Consider the following 12,151-nt stretch of genomic DNA (forward strand, 5'->3'; position numbering starts at 1 on the left):
GTTATGTCGTCCCCCAGCCTTATTGATTCAGCATATTTGTATACCACCCCAAACTCATGTCTCTGGGTAGTTTACAGTTTAAAAAAAAAAAGGTAAAACATTAAAACAATGATAGATTCTATAAGTCTAATTAAAAACCTGGGTGAATAAATGTCTTTTAACAGGCTTTTAAAAAGCTGTTAGAGATGGGGCGGCTCTTATTTCAGCAGGGAGTGCATTTCAAAGCTTCAGGGCGGCAATGGAGAAGGCCTGTCCCTTAGTAGGCACCAGATGAGCTGGTGACAGCTGCAGATGGACCTTGCCAGATGATCTCAGTAGGTGGTGGGGCTCATAGCGTAGAAGGCATTCTCTTAAGTACCCTGGGCCTAAGCTCTTTAGGGCTTTATAGGTTATAACCAACGCTTTGTGTTTTGCCCAGAAACATATTGGTAGCCAGTGCAGTTTTTTAGAATATAAATGTAATATGGTCTCTTCAAGATGACCCCGAGACCAATATTTTGCACCAGTTGCAGTTTATGGATTATGTATAAAAGGCAGCTCTAGATAGAGTGCATTGCAGTAATCCGGTCTGGAGATTACCAGCATATGCACTACTGTTCTGAGGTCGTGTATCTCAAGAAAGGGATGCAGCAGGTGTATCAGCTGAAGCTGACAGAAAGCACCCCTGGTTATTACCTCAGCCTGAGATACCAAAGAGGTTTGGCTCCAGAAGCACTCCCAGACTGCATACCTGTCCCTTCTGGGAGAGTGTAACCCTATCCAGGACAGGCAGACTGAAGGTATCTCCCGAGTTCTGATTTCACACAATAAGTACCAAAATCTTATTTGTATTCAGGCTCAGTTTGTTACCTCTCATCCAGCCCATCACTGCCTCCAGGCAGGCATTTAGGGAGGTTACGCCTTTTCCCCAGGATGCTGACATGGAGAATAGATTTGGGTGTCATCAGTATATTGATAACACCCTGCACAAAACTGCATGATGATCTCTCCCCAGCATTTCCATGTAGATGTTAAAAAGCATTGGAGACAATATGGAGCCCCTTGTGAGACTCCATACAGAAGCTCTCATTCTGAAAAGCAACAATCTCCAGGCGACACCATCTGGAATCTGCCCGAGAGGTAGGAGCTGAACCACTGCAAAGCAGTGCCTCTCACTCTAAAGCTCCTCAAATGCTCCAGAAGGATCCCATGGTTGATGGTATCAAAATCAACTTTTTGTTGATAGTATACATTTTTAAATCTTCTTTACCATCTTAGACAATTGCCATTGGAAAGTTGGCTGCTTAGTTTTCGGTGGAAGCACCCAGACAGCAAAATTTACTACTCCATGAGATCTGTTTAGCCTGTCTCTTGCTTTTCTCTTGGTTAGGATTTTTTTTTTTTTTTTAAGACAAGCATTTGATTTTCCTGTTTAATTGGATTTTTTATTAGCCAAGTTAAGTTTGTATTTCTTTTATTATTCATTTATTATTCATTTATTATTATTATTATTATTATTATTATTATTATTATTATTATTATTATTATTATTATTTATGGCATTATCCAGGTATATAGTGCTTTACAGGAGATGAAAAGACAAGTCTCTGCCCTTTTGGGCTCACAATTTAGAAATGGATACAAGAGAGATAACAAAGGGGAGTGGAGGCAGGGTTGCCTCAAGCCTCAGAGGCAGGATGCCTCCAAATACCAGTTGCAGGGGAGGAACAGCAGGAGAGAGGGCATCCCCTCAGCTCTTGCCCGTGGGCTTCCCAGAGGCACCTGGTGGGCCACTGTGTGAAACTGGATGCTGGACTGGATGGGCCTTGGGCCTGATCCAGCAGCGCTGTTCTTATGTAGGATTATAGGAAGGATATGCAGGGGTGGTCCTTTCATAAGTCAAGGTAAGGCGCCAAATTATTGGCAGCAGCGCAGCAAGATGCCCACAGCCACCCCATCAGAGCAGCTCCTTGCAAGTTTAGGAGGAGTTCCTCTCCTCACTCTCCCTACAAAGCTTGCAAGAAGCACAAGGAGAGAAGAGGCGGCTGCTAGCAACCTTCCCTCCTCCTTGCCCGTGCACCACTTTTGAAGCTTGAAAGGGTTGGCTTTGAAAGGGATCTGGTCCCTACCAGGGCCATGGAGCAAGGCAGGACTTGGTACTTTGGTTCAGGTGCCCCAGTACCATGGGCTGCCCAGAGAATATGCGATTATTTCTTAGTCTTGTGGTAACAAGCCTGAATTGTCCCCTTTGCTAACCAGGGTCCACCCTGGTTGTATTTGAATGGGAGACTACATGTGAGTACTGTAAGAAATTCCCCTTGGGGATGGGGCTGCTCTAGGAAGAGCATCTGCATGCTTGCATGAAGAAGGTTCCAAGTTCCCTCCCTGGCATCTCCAGATAGAGGCTGAGAGAGTCCTGCCTGTAACTTTAGAGAAGCTGCTGCCAATCTGTGGAGACAAGACTGAGCTAGATGGATCAATGTTCTGACTCGGTAGAAGGCAGCTTCCTATGTACACACACACACAGAGGCTTGGTTGCAGTAGAGCATGTGGGTCAGGGATCTGTGTGTCAAACCCATTTCTGAGGAAGAATTTGAAGGATGAAAGAGAGGTGGGATCACATGGGAAATCTGAGAGGGAGTTGTTCCCCTTTTGCCTGGGGGCAAGGGACAAAGGGCAGAGACAGCTGAGGTAATAGAGGACTTTCAGATGGCTGAGGGTGGTGGAGCTGGAGGAGCAAAGAGCATGGGCAGGAGAGATAAGGAGGGGCAAGGCCATGGAGAGCTTTGAAGGGAAGGACCAGGAGCATGTGCTGGATCCTGACGAGGACAACAGGGAGTCAGTGCAGACATGTCAGGATAATTCTGCTCTGCTGTTTTGGGTTATAGTGCATATTATACATCATATGCCATCTTAAGCACCCAATTCTGGAGTAAGAAGACAGGATATAAATCACAAATAAATTATAAATGCTGGAAAAAATATGTCATGCAAGACAAACAATGCATCAGAACTGTGGCCCATACAAGCTGCAAATGTATGATCTGTGCCAAGACCCAATGAAATACAACATCCCAGGCCAGATGAAAAACGGGGGCCATAGGCCACTTGCTGATCTATCCTTGGAGAGGAATGGAGAGAACACACTGCAATCTAGGTGCACAAATTGCAGCCTGCTAGGAGCCAAATCCCACTTGGCAATGGCTGGTGCCAGCCCAGGCAATCTTTATGCCAATACCAAGGGCTTAGCAGTCTGAAAAGACCCACTACCACAATGCCATTTTATTTCCTCAATAATGCCCAGAGTGATGCTATGCTGGGGGTGCTGTGAGAAAGTATAGTGGTTCTAGCTGTGACACCACCAAGGGGAGTGCCACTTCTGCCAGGTAAGCCAGCCAGGGCCTACCCACAGCACTGAGAGAAGCACCATCGCTGCTGCCCAACCCCACTTGCATCAGGTCTCACCCTTATAGGTGGGGCAATTTGCCCAGAGCCCCTCAAACTTGAAGCTGGCCCTGTGCCCTTGCAATGATGCCTATTAGAAAAGCAAGTACCTAAGCTAAGCATCCAAGGACTCCCCTTAACCATACAGGCCACTCCTTTCATTTTCTTCAAGGAGACAGAATACCATAAAGCAGAAGGGATGTGGTTTTCAATCCTCAAGGAGAACAAAAACTACATCCCTTCTGCTTTGTGGTGGCCATCAGTGGCATATACATCTGCACATGTTGCTTTTTACATCAACTCCTATTGCTTTGGTTCAACCCTCCAGGCAAAACAAAACCACAAAATCACCAAAAGAGGTTGCATGAGAAAAAGATTTACATGTAAAGGGCTGTATATACGCTGGGCTTTAGAGATCAAAGGTTTGCATCAAGGTCACCCAAATTCTGTACCAAGAAAAAGCTGAATTGTGCACACTGCATACATTATGCAAATAAGTATATTTGTATTTTTCTCCCTAATAGAAATTGAATTAATAATAATAATAATAATAATAATAATAATAATAATAATAATGATGATGCTAGTTATGAGAAAGAGCTAGGAATTATGTGGGGAACTGAAGCCTACCCCAAACCTTATTTAGCTGCCCCTCTAAGATAATGAAAATGAGACTTGGCTCACCCACCCAGATCCAGCCTTGCTAAAGCACCCAGGGGTTCACTGGGGTGAACCCAGGGGTGCAAAAGTGTCATGGGGGGGCCATATATGCAAGTTGCTATGAAAACAATAAGTGTCATATTCCTTTTATCACATCCTAGGCCAATAGCACAGAAGGATTTAATATAACACATTAGGGAATCTTTCAGGGAGGAAAGCACACAAAAACCAACTAAAACACACACAAAAAAACCCCACCCAAACAAAAACATTTTGAGTTTAACACATGGAAAGGAATACATGCGATACAGACATTCTGTCACTAGTAGAATGGCCACATGCTCCCCTGGTCCCTGGGGCTGCCCCCCCACCCCGCCCCATTCTAATGACTTGTTCATAGGTATAATGGCTGCTTCTAATGTGAGCTTGCACCTAGCTTGGGTAAATGTATCATACAAGGAGGGACGGCAGGGAGGCAGTCATCCAAAGCTAAACTCTACTCACGATGCTTGTATTTTGCCTGTGTGTTGCAGTTATCCTTTGCCCCTACCACTGACCAGTTCTTATGTTCCACTCACATACATGCAGACATCATAAATCTGCTCCCACAAATGCAAAAACAAAAGCCCCTGGAAGCACAGAAAGCAGGAAACAGCAGAGTTCCCTGTTGCCATTGGATACCCAGCTATTCCCAGCTCAATGACCCAGTTTCAGCACCATTCTCTTGCAAAGAGGAAGAGCACAAGACCGGAATCTCTGTTGACATTAGATATTTAAATCCCACCCAGTTCTCCGCCAATCAAATCAGAATAGGGAGGAGAGACAAAGGGAGCTCTGCCTGATTGATAGAACTGACTACCATAGGGTGGGGAGGGTGATAGGGATATGAACACCACAAAGAGTTCCATTAAACTAAAAAAGAAGAAGAAGAAGAAGACGACACAGTATGTTATTAAGGATCCTGAGCCAGAATAAAGGAACCCGGAGAGATTGCTCAACCTGCAAATACTTCAAAACAGGAGCCCAACTGGACTACCAACTCCATGGTAAATTTCTGTACATGGTTCATGGGAGTAATTTGCATGTGTGAACTGGCCTCCAAGCAGTTGCAAAGCAGATACGTTTAATTCCTTAACTGTGTTCCACTAGTGTGCCACACTACTGTACTATAAGAAATAAAAAGAATCTAATAATTAAAAGGCCCAGAGTGCCCACCCACAGAAGAGGCTACCCCATAACCCACGGCTTTGCCTCTTCTAATTTGTCTCTTCTAATTTTGTCTAATTTGATAATTCTGCCTTCTCTTTTCTTCAAGTGTGAGGGGTAACTTTAGTTGCTGCTAATGTAAGGCACAGGAGGGGAGGAGTGTTCTCAACCCAGGACTTCCAGCAGTTAGTCTCTGGTGCTGTACCTCTTCAGCACCCATGCTCCGGCCCTTCAGAAAGCCAGGCAGATTAAACCAAAATGAAGTAAGGCTGCCCTCTAGCCTGAAATGCTGGGCAGAGCAGTCAGCTGACCCCTGTCCTGCATGTGGTCAGCTGATGCCTTGGCCCAATAGAACACTTGCCTCCAAGCCACTGGAGCCTAGCACCCGTCCAATTAGCCACACGGATTGTGTCATCCTGCCTGGCCTCAACTACACTGGTACCAATTGTATCTTCTGCCTCTGGTGCTCTGCATTGCCTGTCTCACTTGGTACCTGAACCTGGCCAGTCCTCAATCATGCCTCCTGCTTCTCACCCTCTGTCCCCCTCATCTGGAGCTCATCCACGAGGGCCGACGAGGCGGGAGGGGGGAGCCGGTACAAATTACCAGGGCCCGGTGGTCCAGAAGGGGGCCTGGGGCCAAACTATGTCGCATATGTTTTTGTCTTGCCTCCTGCCGCCCCCACCACACAAAGCCGAACCACTGATCTTTAAAATAATTATAGCTGCCATGTGCACGGCTGGGGGATTTGGGGTGAGCTGAGCACATACACACCCCGCAGTGGCAGGTGGAGCAGGAGCGGCCACTGAGCCTGACCCGTCCAGCCCAGCAGCCCTTGAGAACTGCGTGGCGCTCCAGTGCCCCTGCGCAGTTTGAATCCAGCGTCAATGCTCAATTCAAACTGCGCAGGCACACTGGAGCACCTCACATTTCTCAAGGGACGCTGGGCTGGCTGGGTCAGGCTCAGCGGCCACTCCCGCTCCGCCCACCACCGCCAAGGAGTGTGTGTGTGTGCTCAGCTCACACACACACAACCCCCAGCCGCGCACATGGTGGCTAGAATTATTTTAACGATTGGCGGCTGCCTCATGGAGGTGGGAGGGCCCAAACATCCCCCCCCCTTTTCACCAGGGCCTGAAACCGCTCTCAGCAGCCCAGGCATCTCCTGTCTCTGGCCCTTCACACCCCACTGTGGGGAGTGTCAGTGCTTGGCCAAGTCATGCTACATGATTATACAGAATTACCACAGAAAGGAAGACTCATCTCTGCACAACTCTGGCCTCCTTCCAGTCAGGAGTCACACCTAGAATACCGATTCACTCAGAAAGACAGGATGTGGGTTTCTCTGAGGGCAGGTAATTCTTCCCTCTTGACATTATCTAGAAGTCAGCCTTTTAGGGTATAAGAGTGAAGTGTTACACCAGTTTCTATTCATGGGGTGGGGAGGGGAGTGTGCTTCAGCTGTTGGAAACTAGAGAAACACTGCTCTAGGAACACCAGGAATTTCTTTTTCTCAGATGCAGGGAAAGGGGCCCCTGAAGAGCAAATTGCTGGAGACAATGCCCATCCCAGAGATTCTTGTCTTCTTCACCAGTGCCCATTTACCTTTTGTTGTCTCACTCTCCCTGGCCAGGAAAGTCCCTCGGGGATTCTCAGGATTGAGTAGCAGCCGTTCAGACTCTCGGCGGGTTATCTTGCCAAAATACCACCTGCAACAGTGGGATACAGAAGAACATGGAGAGATCCCATAATCCAGTTCAGCTGCCCAAGTTCCTTTAGTCACTGCTACCATTTATAAATGCAAGAATTAACACCCACCCATTCCCATAAGTACTGAGTTTCCAGGTGCTGAGTAGGGATGTGCATGGAACCGTTCAGCACTCCATTCTAGGAGTGCCAAACCGGTTCCGGCAACCAGCATTCGAACCAGTTCAGAGGGGGCGAAGGGGTCGCTTTAAGGGGCAGGGAAGGCGCTGTCTATCTGCCAGCCCCTGCCCTGCCTCTTTTCCCATGCTGGTGCTCTTCCAAGAAGCAGGTGTGTAGGGCTGCATGCTGCCGGGATCAGCATTGCCATGCAAATGGCCAACACGCGTATGCACATATGGCGATGCTGATCCCGGCTGCAAGCAGGCACACTGCAGCCCCGTGCGCCCACTTTTCCTTTTGTGCAGTGGACAAAAGGGAAATTAAGAAAAAGAGCAACAGCTGGATTGTGCTCAATTTTTAGTTGGACAGGAAGAGCAGGTCTAAATGTTCTGAAAAGCACATGGGACTGTATGATCTCAGAATGCATGTAGGGAAAAGGCAACTGGACTGCTAGGCTAAAGGGCAGCCAACATATCTACTAGATAAAGAAAATGAAGAGAGAAAAGTTGTAAAGCAAGCTTTGGATGCAGTGCAGTGTATCTGTACAAGACCATAGGGATGCACTGAAGCTATTAAGTAGAAATAGATAGAACTGGATGGTGTGAAAGATCTGTGTAAGAAGTGGGAAAGAATCTGGAAACATTCCAGAGATAGGTCTTCTGAGATATTCATGTTATTCTATAAGTATGGACAGTATGTTTTAATGGACCTTCAGATACTGTAGCATGCCTCCAATAAGAACATAGTTTCTTTCAGGAACAAGGATAAGCATATCTTAAAACCTAGCCAATGGCAAGGTTAAGATCCAGCTATATATGCATGCATATCACTCATCTGATTAGACACAATGCATGAACTCTCCAGTGAAAAACATGGTATCCAAGGTGATGTGAGTGTGATGTTCAGTATACAAACTCTCCTCCACACTGGCAAGTCACCACTTGACACTCTATTAATCAAGGGATAAGTATGCACAGGACCACCTCATTAATCGTGGGTCCAGCACTCAAGGTTTTGTGTATCGCTGTTGGGTAATTAGCACCCAACCTCAGTATATGTGGGGAAACTCAGGGGTGTGTGTGTATTTAAACCTGCAAATCCGCAGTTTGGGGGTAGCCAGAAATGACCTCGGAGGTAATTTCCTGCCACCATTTGTGTTTGGGAGCTATTTTATGGCTTATTTAGTTGAAAAATATGGGACAGAAACAACAATTTTCAGCCAATTTTTTACCCCCCTGGATGCCTTGGACTACACTGCAGCATGGGCACTTTTGGGGGTGATTGGGGAGAAACGAGGGCAAAAACTTATTTATAGTCAATTTTTGGCTGTTTTGAGCAGTCCGGGAAGCTAACCACCCCCATGCCCCGTTGTTGTTGTTGTTATTATTATTATTATTATTATATTTATATCCCGCTCTTCCTCCAAAGAGCTCAGAGTGGTGTACTACATACTTAAGTTTCTCCTCACAACAACCCTGTGAAGTAGGTTAGGCTGAGAGAGAAGTGACTGGCCCAGAGTCACCCAGCTAGTATCATGGCTGAATGGGGATTTGAACTCGGTCCTAGTCCAGCACTCTAACCACTACACCATGCTGGCTCCAAGCTGGTTATTCATGGATTCACTATCCGCGGGGGCCTCCCCACAGAACGGAACCCAGGTTCTCCTGTATGTGTGAACCAGCCCTAACAACAACTTTATTTATATGGCTACCTTATAACAAATTGTTCTCTAAGTGGCTCAAAAAAATCAGGAGCCAGGAGAATTACTTGGCTATTTGAGGGGTAAGGGCACTCAATGGCACTCAAGTGTGCCATTGAGTCAGTGTCGACTCCTGGTGCCCACAGAGCCCTGTGGTTGTCTTTGATAGAATACAGGAGGGGTTTACCATTGCCTCCTCCCGCGCAGTAGGAGATGATGCCTTTCAGCATCTTCCTATATCGCTGCTGCCCGATATAGGTGTTTCCCATGGTCTGGGAAACATACCAGCGGGGATTCGAACCAGCAACTCTTGGCTTGCTAGTCATTTCCCCGCTGCGCCATTAGGTGGCTCCCCTAGCATATCTGGCAAAAGCATTGCTATGTCCTTTTAAACCATCTAAAAGATTTCAATTACTCTTCAGCCTGGATGGAGTCTGAGGGTGCAACATAGTTACTGGGGATGTAGCCTTTCTGACCAGTTGTGAGGGAATGAGCCAGCCACCAATCTCCTTCCCTGAAAAACACAAAACAAGAGAGGGTATCAGTGAAGTCAAGACAAATAAAAATTATCTTCCCAAGCCACTGGCATTCAGAATCTCTCCCATCGATCCCATCTAGCTGCGCCTGCTCGCTTTGCACAAGACCAGGGATAGCCAACCTAAATTCTTTGAGCTCATAATATGTTCTCCAGGTACTAGTCGAGAGATCAGAATTCTCTAACCTTTCCATGGGTAGTCAGGCTCTGTAATAAAGTTTATGGGAGCTTAGAGTGTGCATCCACTTGGAAGGTATGGGACCATTCACAGGTGTGTGTTGCCTTTCCAGAATATGCACAAGATAGAAATACTATAAAACGTATAAGCAACACAGACAGAGAGCTTCTTTCCAAGTGAAACTGATTTTTTCTTTTTAATTTAATCACCTTGATTAAACTTGGCAGAGCCACTGGGGCCCAGATAACATTGTTTTGGAGCCCGAATCTGGCTTGTGGACTGCCAGTTGGTGATCCCTGGCTTAGATAAAATGAGAAGATGGGAAGGGGGGGGGGATCCACCCACCCTACAAACAAAACAAAACAAAACAACAGTTTTTCAGACAGATTAAGTAAACAGGTGCATGATTTACATAATGTATTCCGACCAAAGAAGGCAAGATTTCTTAGCAGTGAGTTCTACCGCCTGTAACTATGGGGTATGCTGCTAATGAGGATAACTCTGGCAAATAACGTGGCCCCATAGCAATTGAACTGTGTCATTATCAGAGATTCCACATCTGGCATCTTATTAGTTTGGTTAAGTGACAAATAACACAAGATCCTTTTAAATAAGGAATTTCCTTACTTAAAAAGGGATGTCAAGTGCCCACTGAAAATACCTTTGGAGCCCTTTGAATCTGAACCAGATCTGGCTGCTGTATGAAGTATTGAAAATCCAAGAAAGCAGGGGTGAGAAAGGGGGAGGGGAACAGGCATACAAACAAAAAAGAAAAGAAAATGATAAGAGGGGAGCTCATGGCCCAAAAGCCAAGGTTTAATACACAACAGCATAAAACAGCACTAGGAACTAAAGCATATACATGCAGCCCAGGAAAAACCAATAATAAAGTTATGAAGGAAATGCTGTATCTAGGAAAGGAGAGGCGCATGCTTCATGTGAAGTCACAGTAGAAGAAATGCACTGAATAGGCAAGGCTATACAGAACAGGTTAAGGCAATATATTTTACTGAACCAACTTCTGTTGGTGGTTGAGTATACAGTCTTCTGAGTTCCACAGAAATATTCATCAAGCGGAATATAAAGGAGGAAGAGAAAAGGTCAAATACGTATTTAACAAAGCTTTGAATTAGTCACTTCAGAAAGGTCTAACACATGCATAGGCTCACATGGAAACTACTTGCAAACTCAGTTACAGAGTTGTCCGCAATCATGTGAACCCACCCTATGGCAGGAACTACATGTTCCTTTGAGACAGGAAACTAGATGTGTAACCAAGAACTGAAGTTGGCTTGTCATCCCTAGTAATGCTCCACCTTTGGTTCACACTACATGAACCCATGCTCTTCAGGAACCTCTGGTTTGTTCGCAAGCTGCCTCCATTTGTAAATCGGGACCAGGAGCTGTGAAATGAATGGTGTAGGATAAGCTTGCCAGTCAAAGGGCAGCACAAGGCAGGCTGCGATAGCATCCAGAGACTTGCAGAGAGGCTCAGATAGGGGGCCTATTTCTGGATGAAATCAGGCACTTCCAACAAACCGAGAAATGTGACCATCTGCAGTGTTAACCAAGTTCCCTCTAATTTTGTTTCTCTGTGTGAGGAGTGAGGCATGTGTTCGCATGTGCATTCAGAGTGGGTCCTTCCTGATTCAACCTGAGCGGGGTCGAAAATTAACTGAGTGGACATCAAAAAACTTATGAGTGAGCTCACACGCCTTAGAGGGAACACTGGTTCCCTCCATATCTTGGGCTGGGGGCAACTGTAGCTTCCCCACTATGTGTGCGCTCGTCCATATCGGGCCACTCTCTTAAAATGGCTAAGAGATCGGAAGTAAGCTGCAAGATTGTGTGCTTCCTCTCCAAAACTTCCCCTAGCAAATGTTTCCTTCTGTACCTCTTAAATGTTGGCACCGACATGAATTGCCATTAAGGCTACCCATGCCTTGTACTTAATGAGATGCTGACTGATCCCTCAACCATAATTAAGATGGGTGGGTTCCGCTGCAGGGGAGGAAGGAAATGCGTGGCACGAGCACACAATTCCACAGTCTGCTCCCAAACACAACCATGGTCATGAGATCAGGGCTACTCTGTCTGCACCAATGTAACTGGCATTGATATTTATACTGGTCTCACAGAAGTTTCCTCTGCAAGAGAAGGATGAGGAAGAGTGTAAGCCAGGGTGGGAAGAAGAGCACTTTAGTGACTTGGTATTTCTTTGTAGACTCTGGGCAATAAATGTCGGTTCCAAACTGACTTCAATACAGCAGTCAGGTTCTTAAAGAAGCTTCAGCTAGCCAAACTGGATTAAGCGGATGTTTAAGCCACACTCCATCATTCCCTCCTCCTCCCAAAGAGAGTACCAATTATGTAAAGTTGCTGGCTTTCTCAGAACAAATGGAGCAATGCCTAAGGATTAGTGTTAAACAAAGAAAGAGGGGAGGCGTGTGCTAAATTTTCAGAGGTGTGTTAGTTTTTAGGCAAGAATAATCCTCATACAGGACTTTGATGCACCAGACATACTCCAGTTCCTGTAAGAGCAGGCAAGAAATCTCAAAGTGGTTGCAGGCAGGTCTCAGCTGCA

At 46.1% G+C, this 12,151-nt stretch overlaps 1 protein-coding gene across 6 annotated transcripts in view; it reads right to left on the bottom strand.

Moving 5' to 3' along the window:
- The window catches only part of SRC (SRC proto-oncogene, non-receptor tyrosine kinase), a 134,225-nt gene that overhangs the window by 16,598 nt on the left and 105,476 nt on the right, over nt 1-12,151 (bottom strand). For 3 of the 6 annotated variants that reach the window (XM_053247350.1, XM_053247352.1, XM_053247351.1), the window contains 3 exons: nt 10,229-10,264; nt 9,270-9,368; nt 6,895-6,998 (listed from right to left, as the gene is read on the bottom strand). In XM_053247350.1, the coding sequence (XP_053103325.1) occupies nt 6,895-6,998; nt 9,270-9,368; nt 10,229-10,264 (239 nt within the window). The remainder of the gene's footprint in view (nt 1-6,894; nt 6,999-9,269; nt 9,369-10,228; nt 10,265-12,151) is intronic. The other 3 variants (XM_053247353.1, XM_053247354.1, XM_053247355.1) reach the window with 2 other exon arrangements.

The sequence above is a fragment of the Hemicordylus capensis genome, chromosome 4 (genome assembly GCF_027244095.1).
Source record: "Hemicordylus capensis ecotype Gifberg chromosome 4, rHemCap1.1.pri, whole genome shotgun sequence".
Classification (NCBI taxonomy): Eukaryota; Metazoa; Chordata; class Lepidosauria; order Squamata; family Cordylidae; genus Hemicordylus; species Hemicordylus capensis.